The following is an 18,217-nucleotide window of genomic DNA, read 5'->3' as shown; positions in this document are numbered from 1 at the left end:
AGTCAAATTGCAGTTGTTTTTGGTACCATCTGCATTATAACGTAAAAGCATTAGTATTACATATTTACTATGTGTCTGTATTTGTAAGGTGGAACGATTATCGGAATTGCAGGTAGTACCTAATCTGCCATGGTTTGCATTTGTAAAAGCTGCTGAAATGGAATGGATTCACAGTTAGGTATGGATACATACACGAAGCGTTCATTAGGAACTTCTTCTGCAAAGAGTGCATGTATGTTTCCACATGTATGAAATCTGGAACATTTCATTAATAGGTATGTTTTTGTTTGCTAGTATTTGTAGCAAGTACATCAGACATTCTTGTGGATCTTCTTGTGAGTTTATAGTGAATTAGAACATTCCAGCACAGTAGTCCAATTCCTGCCTTATTCCAGAAACACTGTAACTGTTGTCAGGATTGTTGGTTGCATTTCTATGAAGGACTAACATTTGCAAACACAATTGGTATGTACCGTGTAAGTAAATGTTGTCAATAATTGGTGGCAATACGAATAGAATATTTATTGCTACATTTGTGTAGTAATTTACACCAGTTGTATTTGAAAATTTGAATGGAACTGACAGTTCTGTGTCCAAGTCATTTGTTGGGAGTGTGCGTTGCTTCTTTGAAGAGGTAGTTGAGTTACTTTGAGCAGTAGATTCTTCTTTGGTTGTGGTCCTTGATGAAGTATTAGCTTCTTTTACTTTGTTTGGATGAATTGCTGTGAGATCCTGCATAGATTGAGTCTGAAGTAGTTTTCTTTTACAACGTTTTGCTTTTTGCGGAACAATATAGGGTTTTAGATGGGGTTGTATAGTGAACGTAGTCTATTGTATTCTAAAATGCAAGGATTATCAGTGTTTACTTTACTTGCATCAAAATTGATTACAAATAGACCATCAAGTGTATGTAAACTTGATAGTGCTACATAGGTCATGCCTTCTTTAAAGACTGTGCTTCCAATATCTATCAATGCTTTATCTAGGGTAAGACCTTGTGATTTGTGAATGGTGACTGCGTATGCTAGAGTTAGAGAAAAATGTTCTCTGCAAATATACATGTCTTTGAAAAGAAGGAAGCGGGCTGTTGAGCATCCTATCCTTTTAACTTGGGATAGTTTGTCAAAGATAATATTGACAAACTGAATGTTGTTGTCACGTCGGTATGTTTGAAAGATAAAAACTGTACCAAGTGCTCCATTAACTAGTTCTTGTTCCACGTCAGGTTTACATTTGAGCATTATTCTACAGTTTAAAGATAATTTTATTATTTTGTGGCTTGTTGATACATGGGTAGTGTTGTACCATGTACGTCAGTTTGTCTGTGGAGTCAATTTGAACTTTTGGTTGCATTTGTTTTTCTAACATGGTTTCATTAAATTTTGAACAACTTGCAAGAGTTGGCATCAATGACATACAATTGACATTTGTGTGTGCTAATTGTTCCATGAGATCAGTAGCACATGGGTTATGGCCATAGAGTGAATGGATGTGCCTGGTTTTTAATATAGTTTGTGCTTCTTGAGATAGTACAGCAACTCTAATACTTTTTAAAATGTTCACGTATGTGAGGTCTGCAGACTGCAGCATGTTTTCAGTTAATTCTCTGTATTGGAAATGTTTCCAAAGCTTGATATTTCCTATGCTGCCAAGAGTTTTATGGCACAGTTTGTGCCCTAAGGTTTTAAAAATAGGTTGAGCTTTCACTGGTGTTCATTGAAGAAGCTCTCTGAAAACAATAATGTGTTTTCCTCCAAAGAGCTCTTTGTAGTCTGTTTTGTGGACCTCTTGTAGTCTGAGGTGAATTAAAGCCAACATTAGGTTGAAGACCATGCTCACCTCATCTATTAGCAGCATTTTCATTTGTTTGAAAACTCTGCATAGTTCCATTGCAGCTACTGTATAAAAATTTTAATAGTCTAATTTGTTTTGGTGTTCCACTGGAAGGAGTAGTAATCGGTGAAAAGTGACACTGCCTATGTTGTAGGCAGCTAAACCTGTGGGGGCAGTTACAACAGCTGACAGTTTGTTGTTTGTCAATTGTTGGAGGAAATTGTTGATGATTTTGATTAAGAATGTTTTGCCTGAGCCAGCTTGACCACTCACGTATAGCAGTATAGGTTTGTAATCTTGGCAGTTACAGTTTTTATTTTCATGTTGCACACCATGTTCAATTTGTTTTGTTACTTCTTTGAAAATGCTATGCTGCTCATTGTTTAGTTGTGATTTCAGTACAGCAAAGTATTCTGTTGATTGCTCATACTGACACATGGTGTTTTCTACTTCTGCCATGGCTAATTCTGCCTCATTTGCTATTACTGGCTATCCAAGTGGTTCTTGGCTTTCTGTTACAGAAGGTTAACTACTGTCAGGAGTGTACACATCTAGTTGGACCTGGAGTTCTTCTTTGTGTTGCTGTTCATTGTGCAACATTGTTTGGTACTGTGTAAAGTTTACATCTGTTATAGTGCTTTCATTTGCTTTGAAAGCATCTTCATACATATCCAGTAACTCTTCTTCTTTTCTCCATGGTTAAAGAGTTGTAGCATGGACATGTAATACAGTTCTTTATGTTGAGGAGGTTTTAATGACAATTTTATATGATTAATTGAGCTGTGTTTGGTAAGTTTCACTAAGCTGCATTCACAATTTGCCAATCTGTATCTACATTTCTTTTCATCTGGTTTAATATTATTTTTGTATGTAACGTTTTGGGCTATGTGGTAGAGACACATGGTTTTCAAACTGGTACTCCTATTTGGGTAGTATGTGTCTAGTAAATCATTTTTCAAAATGTCTTGGCTGTTGGGATCATTTTTGGCTATTGTTTTTATGTCTTCATATGACTTGAGAACTCTTTTTCTAAATTTAGCAGGACCGAGACTTAGCCATACTATATTGTCAGATTTTCCATAAAAGACAGTACCGGTTAAATGGTCTGCAGCTTCATACCAGCCACATTCTCTATGAGAGAGCTTTTTTATGCCTAAGCTGTACAATTTTTGAGATAGTGTTTTGACAGATGATATGTCATCCCAGAGGTCCTGATGCCCTGTTTTCTCTGCTTTGGTTAAGTAGGCTGTGACATATAGTGCATTTACTGTGGAATTGTCTGCAATGTACTGCACATCTATGTGTGCATTCCATATGAGGGCAATGATTGCATTGTAATCATTGATGTATTTTGATTCCTCTGTTCATTTTTTGTAATATGTGTTCTTAGGTGATTTACCTTTGACCTTTTATAACTGAAGTCATGAAGTTGTTTACTTGACCTGTTGTTGAGACTGGTCTAGGGAAACCAAAGTGGCATTTGGTGTAGTATTTCCCTTTGTTTTTATATTTGCGACAACAATATTTTCCACATTTGTGTCTTTGAAATTGTAAAATTGGTGCATGAAAGACACTATGTGTTGTTTGTGAAGGGATTTCACAAGTGACATCTTTCTGGATGAACTGAAAAACAGTGGCATCACTGTCCTGATCAAATTTAGGAGCAGCTTTAATCCACAAACGCATGTGGATGTGTGGTGCTCCTCTGGCTTGGTATTCTTTTCTCAAAAGAAGTGTTGCACTCTTCTGAGGGGAGGAACAGTTTTATCACAAATGAAGTGTAGCATAGCAATGAAGCGATGATGGAAATATCTTGATACATTCACAAGATCTAGAGAGCAGAGTGGGGCGGTAAATCCCCATTTCCCATTTTCCCTTCCCCATTCCCATTTTTGCCCCATAGGGCATAATGGGAGTGGGGAAGGCGCTAATTACGCCACCGTAAATTACGGTGGCGTAATTAGCATCATGGCAGGTTAGCGCCATGGATTTTAACGGCTGCTAAAAGCAGCCGTTAAAATCAGAATAGGCGTTAAGGGTTAACGACGGCCCAATGTCACAAACCAAGTGGGTGGGCCAAGGTTTCTTAACATACAGCGTACATCTCTGTGACGTCGGAACCAGTATTCTTTTGTACCACGCATGTTTGCTAAAAGATTTGTAATGCTTGACTGTAAAATCTCATCTTTTTCTTGCACTTTTTGTAGTAATTCCGTAGCTGACATATTTTGAAAATGGGTACCTTATTTCAATGTGTGTGCAATACCATAGCATAGAGTTGCTAGTTCACTTTCAAAGAGAAAGTGAAATATATATTCCACGTTTTGTCGGAATCTGAGGTCTTCAGAATACATTTGTAAAGAACAGTATTCTGATGATGTTATTTGTGTGGGTCTATCATCGTACCTTCCTCCTTGCCAGTAGGAACGAATAGAGCAAAGGCACGTGTTTGTATACATTTTTACCCATATGCTGATTGGAGATCCTTTGGCTTTTCGCATTTGGTACATTTCCAGTGCATCTTCTATGGCATCTTTAGAGTGTAATGGGTGAATTGTATAATGGCCTAAAATATTGGATTCTGTAGCAGGATTTAGAAGTTCAAATTGACCAATTCTGATGACTCTTGAATTATTCAGTGGTTTCCCTCAGGTTTTCTTCAATATTAATTTCTTTGTAGTATTCATTGTTGTCTTTTAGATATTGCAGGGCTTGTCTAATGTTAAGTAAGTCCATGAATTGTTGCCAATTATTTTTGTCTTTTGTAGGTACGCCATTTACTAAGATAATTAATGATTGATCTATTGGACGTTACACTCCAAGAGTGTGTACATTTTCTTTGAGATCTAATGGCAAATAAACTACTTTGCAACAAATGCCATTCACTAATTCAGAGGGAGGTAGTTTTGCTGTTTTTGATTGAAGGCGTATTATTGCTTGAAATGGGTGCACTGTTTAAATGATGATGCTCTCATATAAGTTGAGTTAGTGCAGGGGTTTTGGTAATGGGAATAATTCCAAGTTATTTGTGATAGCACGTGAAAGTGTGTGGTTGTTGTCAAGTTTTGCAGTGCAGTAAATGCAAAGCATTAAGGGGTCAGCAATTTCGTATTTGTTTTCTGCTATAAAATAGAGAGCTAATTGGAACCATTTGGAATATTCATTGTCTTCTATTTTGTATGTTATGTCTACAGTTTTTGTGCTATTTTTATAAAAAGTCCTGCAGCCACATACACACAAATGGTTGGGTACTTCAGCAGATGTACTTTAGTATTTCTTTTTTGTATGCGTGTAATAGAAGGTTGACATCTGTACAGTTGTTGGTAGTCTGTTGTAAATCTATTACATTTTGTAAGTGGCTTTCAATTTCAAAATATTTTCTATGGATATGCACTATTTCTTCGAGTAGTTGTTTGGCTGTACCATGTGGAAGATTGTTATTTAAGTTGGCTAGTCCTAAAGCAGGACATTTTGGCATAGTACAGTTTATGGACCAGATTTTGTATAGTTCTATGGTGTGTTGATATCATTTTGATAGGGTGGAAGGTGCTTTTGCAAATAGGTCCAGAAATGCAGGCTAAAGAATGTCCTTGTAGTCCTGTGTATTTGCACACTGGACAGGGGTCCATATTTTGTAGTAGTTTAATTTTGAATTTGTCTTTGCCTTTCACATACCGATTGAGGAACTGGCGTAAAGATTTGAAAGATGTCCATGGTCCTCCCAAGGACTAGTCGATCCAGACCCGGTAAGTGAGGGACCGTCTGGAGGGGGAGAGAATAGCAGATACCCACAATGCGGAGGGAGTAGGAGACCCTCACGTTTCGATGACTATGTTATGTTTGAGTAATGATGTCGGGGGATATGAAACATTGGGTGGTGCCTTGCATGCCGGGTCAGCGAACATGATTTCAGTTGTTTTAGACGTTCAATGTTCAGAAATGTGCGCACTGTTGCTGGTTTTTAATTCACTGCATACTGTTAGGATATCCATGTCATGGTTTACTGTATTGGGGGTGTATTGTCCCCATAAAAAGGGAAGACTGTAATAAGTCATGTGACACGTGACGGAGTGACATAAGTCTGTTGCGTACAAATAAACGGGCATTCCTGGTTCTGCCACGGCAGTGCATATGTGGAGCCCAATGGCTACAAATCTGTATCCGTGTTCCCTGTTCGGGAAAGGGGCCCTCTGGGGCTGTGGCAGGTGATACAGCCACAGACAACAGGTGGGAAAACGCTACCATACTTACATGCAGGCATTTTCCTGCTAGTATTTACACTCACTTGGACTGCTTAAATAATATCAATTTATACGCATTCTCGCCAGAATATATATCCCAGCTACTACTCAAGCAGTTTGCTGTGAAAAGTTAAAAAAATGAAAAAATACATATTGACTTTGCTGCATTGGGATGATGGGTGCATGGACTCAGTGGTCGGAGCGGTCGGGAGCGTTGCTCCTCTACTTCTTTAAATCAAGTTTTACTGTTGCTATACTTTTATTTTAAAAAGAAACAGTTTCGTTTTAAAATAAACGTTTAGGAAGAAGTTGAAACTTGCACTTTCAGTGCACTGCACTGAACGTTCCCCTAAACAGCAGGCGCATGTGTGATGGGGTTTGTGGGGAGTGGTGCAGGCCTGTTGGGAACATAGTTCCACTACTTCTTTCCGTACACTTCGACCACTGCATGGACTGCTAATCTCTTTGACTTTGCTGCATTCAGCTGATGGGAGTTGTAGCGGAAAACTACGTTCATTGATTTGCTGCATTGGGCTGACGGGTGCTCTAGTGGACTAACACGCTCATTGACTTTGCTGAATTGGGCTGATGGGTGCTCTAGAGGACTAGCACTTTCATTGACGTTGTTGCATTGGGCTGATGGCTGTAGTGGACTACTACACTCATTGAATTTGCTGCATTGGGCTGAAGGGTGCTCTAGTGGACTAACATTTTCATTGACTTTGCTGCATTGGGCTGATGGCTGTTGTGGACTAAAACTCTCATTGACTTTGCTGCATTCAGCTGATGGGAGCTGAAGCGGAAAACTACGTTCATTGATTTGCTGCATTGGGCTGACGGGTGCTCTAGTGGACTAAAACACTCATTGACTTTGCTGCATTGGGCTGATGGGTGCTCTAGAGGACTAACACTTTCATTGACGCTGCATTGGGCTGATGGCTGTAGTGGACTACTACACTCATTGAATTTGCTGCATTGGGCTGATGGGTGCTCTAGTGGACTAACATTTTCATTGACTTTGCTGCATTGGGCTGATGGCTGTAGTGGACTAAAACTCTCATTTACTTTGCTGCATTGGGCTGATGGGAGCTGTAGCGGAATACTACATTCATTGATTTTGCTGCATTGGGCTGACGGGTGCTCTAGTGGACTAAAACTCTCATTGACTTTGCTGCCTTGGGCTGATGGGAGCTGTAGCGGACTACTACTTTCATTGACTTTGCTGCATTGGGCTGACGGTGCTCTAATGAACCAAAACTCTCATCGACTTTGCTGCATTGGGCTGATGGGTGCTCTAGTGGACTAACACTCTCATTGACTTTGCTGCATTGGGCTGACGGGTCCTCTAGTGGACTAACACTTTCATTGACATTGCTGCATTGGGCTGATGGCTGTAATGGACTACTACACTCATTGACTTTGCTGCATTGGGCTGATGCATGCTCTAGGGGACTAAACCTCTCATTGACTTTGCTGCATTGGGATGACGGGTGCTCTAGTGGACTAAATCTCTCATTGACTTTGCTGCATTGGGCTGACAGGTGCTCTAGTGGACTAACACTTTAATTGACGTTGATGCATTGGGCTGATGGCTGTAGTGGACTACTACACTCATTCACTTTGCTGCATTGGGCTGATGGGTGCTCTAGTGGACTAACATTTTCATTGATTTGCTGCATTGGGTTGATGGCTGTGGTGGACTAAAACTCTCATTTATTTTGCTGCATTGGGTAGATGGGAGCTGTAGCGGAATACTACATTCATTGATTTTGCTGCATTGGGCTGACAGGTGCTCTAGTGTACTAAAACTCTCATTGACTTTGCTGCATTGGGCTGACAGATGCTCTAGTGGACTAAAACTCTCATTGACTTTGCTTCATTGGGCTGATGGGAGCTGTAGCGGAACACTACTTTCATTGATTTTGCTGCATTGGGCTGACGGGTGCTCTAGTTGACTAAAACTCTCATTGACTTTGCTGCCTTGGGCTGATGGGAGCTGTTGCAGAATACTACTTTCATTGACTTTGCTGCATTGGGCTGACGGGTGCTCTAGTGGACTAACACTTTCATTGACGTTGCTGCATTGGGCTGATGGCCGTAGTGGACTACTACTCTGACTTTGCTGCATTGGGCTGATGGGTGCTCTGGTGGACTAAAACTCTAGTTGACTTTGCTGCATTGGGCTGACGGGTGCTCTAGTGGACTAACACTTTCATTGACGTTGCTGCATTGGGATGATGGCCGTAGTGGACTACTACTCTGACTTTGCTGCATTGGGCTGATGGGTGCTCTAGTGGACTAAAATTCTCTTTGACTTTGCTGCATTGGGCTGACGGGTGCTCTTGTGGACTAAAACTCTCACTGACTTTGCTGCATTGGGCTGGTGGGTTTTCTAGTGGACTACTACTCTCATTGACTTTGCTGCATTGGGCTGACGGGTTCTATAGTGGACTAAAACTCTCATTGACTTTGCTGCATTGGGCTGACGGCTGCTCTAGTGGACTAACACTTTCATTGACGTTGCTGCATTCGGCTAACGGCTGTAGTGGACTACTACTCTCAATGACTTTGCTGCATTGGGCTGGTGGGTGATCCAGTGGACTACTACTCTCATTGACTTTGCTGCATTGGGTTTACGGATGCTCTAGTGGGCTAACACTTTCATTGACATTGCTGCATTGGGCTGATGGCTGTAGTGGACTACTACTCTCACTGACTTTGCTGCATTGGGCTGACGGGTGCTCTAGTGGACTACTACTCTCATTGACTTTGCTGCATTGGGCTGATGGGAGCTTTAGTGGACTAACACTTTCATTGGCGTTGCTGCATTGGGCTGATGGCTGTAGTGGACTACTACTCTCATTGACTTTGCTGCATTGGGCTGGTGGGTGCTCTAGTGGACTACTACTCTCATTGACTTTGCTGCATTGGGCTGGTGGGTGCTCTAGTGGACTACTACTCTCACTGACTTTGCTGCATTGGGCTGATGGCTGTAGTGGACTACTACTCTCACTGACTTTGCTGCATTGGGCTGACTGGTGCTCTAGTGGACTACTACTCTCATTGACTTTGCTGCATTGGGCTGATGGCTGTAGTGGACTAAAACTCTCATTTATTTTGCTGCATTGGGTAGATGGGAGCTGTAGCGGAATACTACATTCATTGATTTTGCTGCATTGGGCTGACAGGTGCTCTAGTGGACTAAAACTCTCATTGACTTTGCTGCATTGTGCTGATGGGAGCTGTAGCGGAACACTACTTTCATTGATTTTGCTGCATTGGGCTGACGGGTGCTCTAGTTGACTAAAACTCTCATTGACTTTGCTGCCTTGGGCTGATGGGAGCTGTTGCAGAATACTACTTTCATTGACTTTGCTGCATTGGGCTGACAGGTGCTCTGGTGGACTAAAACTCTAGTTGACTTTGCTGCATTGGGCTGACGGGTGCTCTAGTGGACTAACACTTTCATTGACGTTGCTGCATTGGGCTGATGGCCGTAGTGGACTACTACTCTGACTTTGCTGCATTGGGCTGATGGGTGCTCTAGTGGACTAAAACTCTCTTTGACTTTGCTGCATTGGGCTGACGGGTGCTCTTGTGGACTAAAACTCTCACTGACTTTGCTGCATTGGGCTGGTGGGTTCTCTAGTGGACTACTACTCTCATTGACTTTGCTGCATTGGGCTGACGGGTTCTATAGTGGACTAAAACTCTCATTGACTTTGCTGCATTGGGCTGACGGCTGCTCTAGTGGACTAACACTTTCATTGACGTTGCTGCATTCGGCTAACGGCTGTAGTGGACTACTACTCTCAATGACTTTGCTGCATTGGGCTGGTGGGTGATCTAGTGGACTACTACTCTCATTGACTTTGCTGCATTGGGTTTACGGATGCTCTAGTGGGCTAACACTTTCATTGACATTGCTGCATTGGGCTGATGGCTGTAGTGGACTACTACTCTCACTGACTTTGCTGCATTGGGCTGACGGGTGCTCTAGTGGACTACTACTCTCATTGACTTTGCTGCATTGGGCTGATGGGAGCTTTAGTGGACTAACACTTTCATTGGCGTTGCTGCATTGGGCTGATGGCTGTAGTGGACTACTACTCTCATTGACTTTGCTGCATTGGGCTGATGGGCGTTGTAGTCCAAATCATCTGGAGAGCCAAATGCTGCAGACCCCTGACATGGTGGCATTTGGTGCTACATGAACTCGGCAATCTATGCGCCATTAAATACGTGTGCATCAATGTCAATGTATCTTTTTTTCTGTAGTGCTTGTAGGCCTGTCATTAAAATGTCTATGGTTGCATCATGCATTATTCTGACTATACGCAACATAGGGAAGACTTAACTTTACCAAATCTTAGCCATTATCCTCTTGGAAGGACCGTTTGTGTAGACTGGGCCCATGATAGCACTGCACACAATCTAACAGCATGCCTGTTTGCAATCCTTCCCTGTGGACCTTAAATTGCCCAATGCTACGTTAAAACCGCAAGGAGTTAGATAACCATGTGTAATATTGTGTCGCAATGCATTGAAGCCGCACATGACGTTTGATCTCTTGCGATGCAGATTTGTAGCATGATAGTGTGCCGTGCCTTGCACTCACCTACATCTCTTTCCCTTGCAGGAATCGAGGAGGCTTGACATTTCACGAAGGAAAGGTAAGGGAACACCGCTCTTGTTTCAGTGCCCTTAACTATGTAACTGTTGCGTGATCTGAGGGGAGCTGCTCAAAGAAGGGGCCCCTGTATGCATGCGCAAAGCGCCGCAGTGTTATGCTCTCTGAATGTTAAAGAGCCGTGTCTATGTACCGAGCTGGTGACATTTACCTGTAGCATTGCGAGAAAGCCCAGCGTGCTCCTGGTGTTTGCAGTCTTAGAGCGCTGCTGCTATACTGAGCGCCACGCGCGAACCTGGGGAGCTCTGGAATCGTGATCCTTTGATTTGTTCAAAAAAGCTTTTGGCTCCCCAGAGCTTCCGGAAGCTGCACTGAAATATGACTCGAATTAACATGTATTTGAAGAGCAAACGCACATGTTCGTGCTTAGGGATAGATTTCAAACAATGGAAAGAGTGACACTTGTGACGCGCGGCCTCATCTTAGACAGTTGTCAACCACAACAGCTCAAAGTTAGACACCGACAGCAACCTGTTTACCATCCAGTACTCGCGCGATTCATTCAGGGATGCCTTCTTGAGGAGTTATTGACACCTTAAAAGATGGACGAAGGAAACAGCTGTGCTTTTCAATGCAAGGTTATGTCATGTGTTTATGTTTTCGTCCTAGACTGTTAAATACACGCTTTGAAAATGTACACCCTATCAGCAATGGCATGAAGGGCACACAGCATCCCCAGACATCAAGAGACACACTTGCATGACTAGGTATCCGAGTTGCCGGGAGTTTATGAACCTGAAACACGTGTCCCTGGACTAAGTCAGCAATATTGAGATAATAACTCTTGCCCAAATTATGGCCCTCGGCTTCACCTCTGGCCATAATTGGGTGGTGGGTCATTATCTCACGATAATGAACCTCTTCCTGGGCCTATAAGGCTATACTAGTAGCATGGGGAATCATCAGGGCAAGTATTGATCTTGCAATATATTGCAATATCTTGTTCAAAAGGGTTATATGTGATTTTACCGACCACAATTGCAGAGTGGTTCATTTCAACGTGGGCACAACACTGAAAAACACCAACATCTTTGTGTTATTTTTAATTTGCGGGTGCACCCAGGCCTCCTGATTTTCTACCATTATAACGCCACCTCTACCCCATCCCACACATTTTAACCCCTTACCTATATATGTATTTAATATGTTCAGTGTTTTTCTGTGTTATTGTACACTCTGTTATGTACCACTCTGTACTGTTTGCAATCAAATGACTGGATACCGTTCAAAAGGTATTAGCACACACCTTGACAAGGCGTCTATCATTATCAAGCAGGGCAACAAAAGGTTTTCAGCTGCAACTACACCCCAAAACCGCGCTGGCTAATTAAGTTTCCCAATTCCATGACAGCATGCTGTGATTGTGTGGATGAAACCTTTACCCAAAGCATTTGATGTTCATGAGACTAGCTTGGTCAGTCCCGGCATGTGCTTGATTAAATGTAAATTAGCACCTCTAGGACAGTTGCATGCAATCGCCCAAGGGTTAACGTGTGAAGCTGTACAGTAGTCGGGGTTCCTCAAATTGTCTAATGCCATTGATGCGACCATTCAGTGGGTTGGGGCAGCTCGCTCTCCTAGTAGAAACACATTCAGTTACCCGTCGCTTTTTGTGAAAGGATATGCTACCTGGAATGTCAGCCTTCTCCGATGGTAAGATATTGGGATTATACGTTCTCGATGTTGGTGTAACTGTGCAATATCATCAGAATTGAATGGATCTCGTTGCATATTAGAGTCTGTGTATTGACTTTATGGACACTGGCATTCTGTAAATGAATCCTCTCCCTCCTACTCCCGCTCCCCCACATGCGTTTGAGGCTCGGAAGGGGATTGCGTTTAAGTGTGTCCATGCTGGGACGTTGTATTCAGAATCCCTCTTGCCAATAACCTTGTCTGCTCCCGCTTTATAGCAGAAGGTTTTAGTTGGGAGACTCTATGTGTGGCCCATTCTCCCTTTCATCTTGTCCCAGGCAGCCTAGTCTAGAGAGCAGTGAATTCCTTCTCAGTGTTTTAACATGGGTACATAATGCACAAATCCTACTCAGCCATTTTGTTTAATGGTGGTGGCTCAGAGAATAAGAAATAAAAAATAAAAACTTATTTTGTGATCCAGGAAGGGTGAAAAGTCTTTTTCACATTCTTGTGTTGACCTGGCAGATGCTATATTGGCCATCAAATATCACAAAGTGGCAGCACGAACCCCAATAAACAGCAACGCGTCTGCTTTTTCAGCCCTTCAACACACCAGAGGACTTATTGGTACCCAAGTGAAAAAAATGTCTCCATGGTTGTGGGAGAGCCAACCTACTGAAGAGGAACTGCAGCCCTGTCTACAGTAGCTGAGTGTTGGGAGTAGTGAAGGTTGTCATGAGGAGGCATAGGGCAGTGCAAGGGTGAAGGGACTGTAGGCAACCCATAACCACTTGCGGCCAATCAATGAATTGGCTGTGAATGCCTACCCAGGGTCCCTCAGTTAAAATGCACTGTTTCCACCTCCACCTCCTTTTGGGAATGGGGAATACAGATAGACATGCTCATTCAGAGCTTGTCGGTTTCTATTTTTGGAGGGGTTTTGGTTTGATGGGCCAGATAAGACCCCTCGCCTCCTTGTGCGTTCCCCTGCACCTGGTCTGCAGCACAAACCACTAGGTGCAGGGGAATTAGGTTAGAGAATGGAAGATTTCCAAGTTCGCCCCTTTGAGATTTAGTTATGTGCTTTCCACAGCACACTCCTAATTGCACTGTGCATGCACGCAGCTTCAGACCAGATAATCCCTGGGCCTGATTTACAATGGGGGTTTCCACATTGAAAAACACTTTTGTAAAGCAGCCCTTGTGTGTGCACAGTAATTACTGAATATTCATTCACTTTTTTAAAGGTTGTGGTGAAAGCCATTGGGTAAATCTGGTTATTTGCATGGTCTATCTGAAAGCGTTCTGAGCTGTTTTGAGGTGATTTCTAGCCTGTACCAATGTTAAAATGTTTTACATATCAATGAACTTCCTCACTGGTGCTATGCCACCATTTGATGATGGTGGTAGGATGACTATCTCACACATTTCTATTGCGTACGAGCTGTACCCTGCATTTAAAAACTGAGATCTGGGCCGCCTTCTACCCATTGATGTAGGCAGGTGACTGTTTTTACTTAGGGTGGCAGATCGTTGTCAGCGTGGGTAGTTTTGTTAGAGCAAAACAAAAGAGGTGATGGCTTGAAGGTTTCAAATTAATCTGAACCTCTGGCATTGCTCTGGGCAACCCTCCAGACCATCGTTCTTCGCCTGCCAAGCAATTACAGAAGGGGTAAGCTCATATGCAAATCAGGGTTGGCCCCACCCTACAAGGGGCAGTCCAGCCCGAGCTGCTGGGTCACATCCCTTCTGCATGAGACCATAAGCATCCACAAACATGCTTTGGCCTTGTTGGGCCTCAACAGTGAGCAGTAGCTTTGGTCTCTAGGCCCAGCAGGCACAGGACCCACGTATGGATATACCCGTCCCACTCGGGGTGACTATAGCAAAACAAAAGAAGTGATGGCTGGAAGGTTTCAAATGAATCTGAACTTCTGGCATTGGTCTGGGCAACCCTCCAGACCATTTTTCTTCGCTGCCAAGCCATTACAAAAGGGGAAAGACCATATGCATATCAGGATTGGTCCCACCCCCAAAAGGAGCAGTCAACCCCAACTGCTGGGTCACACCCCTTCTGCATGAGACCAAAAGCATCCCCAAACATGTTTCGACCTCGTTGGGCCCCATCAGTGAGGAGTATCTTGGGTCTATCGGTCCCACTCGGGGTGACTACAGCAAAACAAAAGAGGTGATGGATGGAAGGTTTAAAATTATTCTGAACCTCTGGCATTGCCCTGGGCATCCCTCCAGACCATTGTTCTTTACTGCCAAGTCATTACAAAAGGGGAAAGACCATATCCAAATCAGGATTGGTCCCAACCCAAAAGGAGCAGTCCAGCTCAAACTGATGGGTCACATCCCTTCTGCACGAGACCACAAGCATCCCCAAACATGTTTCAGCCTCATTGAGCCTCATCAGTGAGTAGTAGCTTGGGTCTATAAGACCAGCAAGCACATGGACCCACGGCTGGGCATACCCGTCCCACTCGGAGTAACTACAGCAAAACAAAAGAGGTGATGGCTGGAAGGTTTCAAATTAATCTGAGCCTCTAATGCTTAACAAGATGACCCTCCCCCCCAGCAATGCCAAAGTTCTGTACAATCCCCTGTGTGTCTGGAGACAATCATGTTGCACTGTTAATGTCTATGTTTTTTGATGGGGTTGCGAGCACTTATCAAGTACAGGTATACGGTTCCTGTTACCTTTGCAAGGACACATATGAGGTGCTCTGGCATCTTGGGTGTGGACTTGCTACAGCCCTTCCATGGTTTCCTTTGGCTGCCAGGAATATTCTGGCAGTGTTTATTTTGTACATATTTTTTTATAGCAATAACAAATGAATGATTTTTGGAACAAGTACAGCTCCTGAATTGCAAATTCTATCGAGCATTGGTGGCAAAAGAGACCTGCTTGTGCCTTACATTTTTTTATATAGGTTAGTTATTATGCACCTATTCACGTGTGTGTCTCAAGGTCCAACAAGCAAAGGGGGGTGAGGGTGGAACCATCCGACCGGCCTTGTACATTCAGATCGTGCAAGTGCAGGTTATTTATAACATGCTTGGTTTCAAGCACAGATTCAGGATTGCTCACCGTGGTCTTGCTTCCAAGATCCGTGCATTGACACAGAGCTACCCCTCTTCTGTGTTGATAATAACTGCTGCATATCTCCTTCCTTTCTGAGCTCTGCTTGACTCTTGTCGGGAGAGCCTCTTTTCCCCGACTGTTTCTCTATAAATGACTGGAGCAGGGATGACACGCCTTCTTTTCTTGATTACTCATTCGCGGAATCCCTGCTCGGAGGGTGTGTTATCTGCTCAGGACGAGCGTTTTTGTCTTTTGGTTTCTGATTGCCTGTCGCTCAGTGGAGTACTGAGTGTTAGCATTCTCCCTTTGCTCTACATAGCTGCATGCCTGGGCTTTCATGTCTGTCGTGTGGCTCCCAATATGTATTTGGCGCTCTCCCCTCCCGCGCATCTTCACTTGGTGCAGCGTACCGTGCATTATCTTTCTACAGAGTGCCATGACGCATTGGGCAGGATCTGCTCGCAAAGCTCTAGGACAGCGTGCCATCTGAATTCACATTACATGTCACTTCAGGGTATGCACGCCTATGCAGCCAGCAGCCCTCTATTATTGTGTGCTAGTCGCCATCTGTCTCCATTGGCAGTCTCACACTTCCATGCAGCTGAATTTAAATCAGTCATCAGAAAACTCACTGCATTTATCGCCAGCCTTTATTTTCTTTGCAAGATGTTTGCTTTCCGATGTGACATCCTACTTAATTTATCTTTTAATAATGTGGAGTGGGTAAACTTAATTAAACAGATGAATAGATCCGGGAATCTCTCTTGGCGTTGCTTTCAGATACGTCAAAGGCACAACCGGGAGTGGTAGGGCTGCAAACACACATGGGCTGAGTTATGCCTGGAGTGGCACTATTCTTAAAGTAAAGAGCATGTTTACCACTGTAACAACTTTGTTGGGAAATAGGAAGATAGCTGAACACACCAGGTAGGTGATTTAGATCAATACTTCCTTTCTTATATTTATTACTAGCTGGGGTACCCGGCATTACCTGTGTCCTGATTGAGTGGTGTCTCATGTGCCCTGGAGGATGTTGTTCTTGTCCTCTTGCCGGCAAGTCTTGCTTCAGTTTGCTCTGGTGTAACATGTGCCCTGTAGGATGTTGCTCTTGTCCTCTTGTCGGCAAGTCTTGCTTCAGTTTGCTCTGGTGCTTCATGTGCCCTGGAGGATGTTGCTCTTGTCCTCTTGTCGGCAAGTTTTGCTTCAGTTTGCTCTGGCATCTCATTTGTCCTGGAGAAAGTAGCTCTTGTCTGCTGGTTGGCAAATCATGCTGCTGTTTGTTGTTGTGTTTCAGAAGCTCTTGATATTGATTTCCGCTTTGCCTCAGATGGAGCTTTTCCAAGTGATGTTCGTTTTTTGTGCGCAATGTTTCAGTCACTTAATGGCTTCAGCACATTTGAGAACATGTCCAAGAAACATTGATTGATTGTGCTCTCTTCTTGTGAATGAACTTAAGTAAACTGTAACCTTGACATTTCCCATATTTGGAGTGCCATGATAAAATAAAATGTAGTTTTTTTAAATTCCCTTTAAAAATGCTTTAATAAACACTTTCGAACTGTATACAGTAGCGAAACATTTCAAAGGAATAACCAACACATCGAAAATTTTGCTTCAGACACTTTTGCAAATGTTGCCTCCTTCTAGTACCTACTATAGTGAATTGGGGTGAGCATCAGTAAATGCGGGTGTCTACAGAGTGAATTTTTTGCATCCAAACATAGACTACAATCTTGCCCCAGACAAATGAGGAATCCATGCCAAATGTGGTAGCAGTGGGTTCCATGGTGTGGATTTGTATAGCCGGACATACACACACACACACACACATAAATACATTCAGGTTTATATATTAGATTCGCAGATGTGTTGATAGGGGTGCCATGGGGGGGCTACAGCCCCAAGTCGTTTCGTTGTAGCCCCGGATAGAAGCTAAGGGGTTACAAGCAAACGGCTATCTATCCCGAAGTACCAACATTATTGTAGCCACCATTCTTCTCCAGCCCTGACAACACCCCTGGTTATAAGGTACAAAGTTGATTGTAAATATCCTAACCCAATCGTTACATTTTCTTAGGAGTGTGTGACAGGTATCTTATAGAGAAATATCTTGAATGCATTTCTGTTGCATACTCCCCGCACATAGAAATTAGGTAGGTGGTTAATCATAGTTGTTCTGTAGAGATACATCTCTCAAGCCTGGTGAAGGGGGAGCATCACATATTGTAAACCGATAATAGAAAGAAGGCACCATATTTAAAAAATAACCATAAAGGTATAAAGAAGACGACAGGAGCCATAATCAACTGCTTAATCTAATGTGTTCTATGCCTGGTGTGTGGACTGTTGTCAAGGTTCCATTCTGGATCATTAGCCTTGAGGTCATGTTCATCTGCATACATGTCCAGATATTTTGACTATCTGGTTGCTGCTTTTTGGCTGGGATGGAGGATGTGCTCAATAGTTCCATTGCAACATGCCAGCCTTTCCCATCCCATTTGAAGGAGATGAATAAAGCTGTCTTGGAGTGCTAAGCGCGTGCATGTTAGTCCTGAATTCCCACAAGGAATCATTGCAGGCTCTGACTACTCCTGCAGTTAGGTAATGGTGTGGACAATCTATGGGGTCACTGGTGGGTGCTATTTATTTTTAGCATTTCAAATATGGATAATAGAGGAGTCCATGAACTTTGTCAGTCTCTATGACATTCCAAAGGAGTAATATCACTGT

At 43.1% G+C, this 18,217-nt stretch overlaps 1 protein-coding gene across 2 annotated transcripts in view; it reads left to right on the top strand.

Annotated features, from left to right (window-relative positions):
• Positions 1-18,217, top strand: part of FSTL4 (follistatin like 4) — a 2,447,383-nt gene that overhangs the window by 300,883 nt on the left and 2,128,283 nt on the right. For both annotated transcript variants that reach the window (XM_069652538.1, XM_069652539.1), the window contains exon 3: positions 10,714-10,747. In XM_069652538.1, coding sequence (XP_069508639.1) covers positions 10,714-10,747 — 34 coding nt within the window. The remainder of the gene's footprint in view (positions 1-10,713; positions 10,748-18,217) is intronic.

Source organism: Ambystoma mexicanum, chromosome 3p (genome assembly GCF_040938575.1).
Source record: "Ambystoma mexicanum isolate Mex_15411 chromosome 3p, UKY_AmexF1_1, whole genome shotgun sequence".
Lineage (NCBI taxonomy): Eukaryota > Metazoa > Chordata > Amphibia > Caudata > Ambystomatidae > Ambystoma > Ambystoma mexicanum.
Note: the sequence above shows the minus strand (reverse complement) of the source record. Positions and strands in the feature narration are given on the sequence as shown.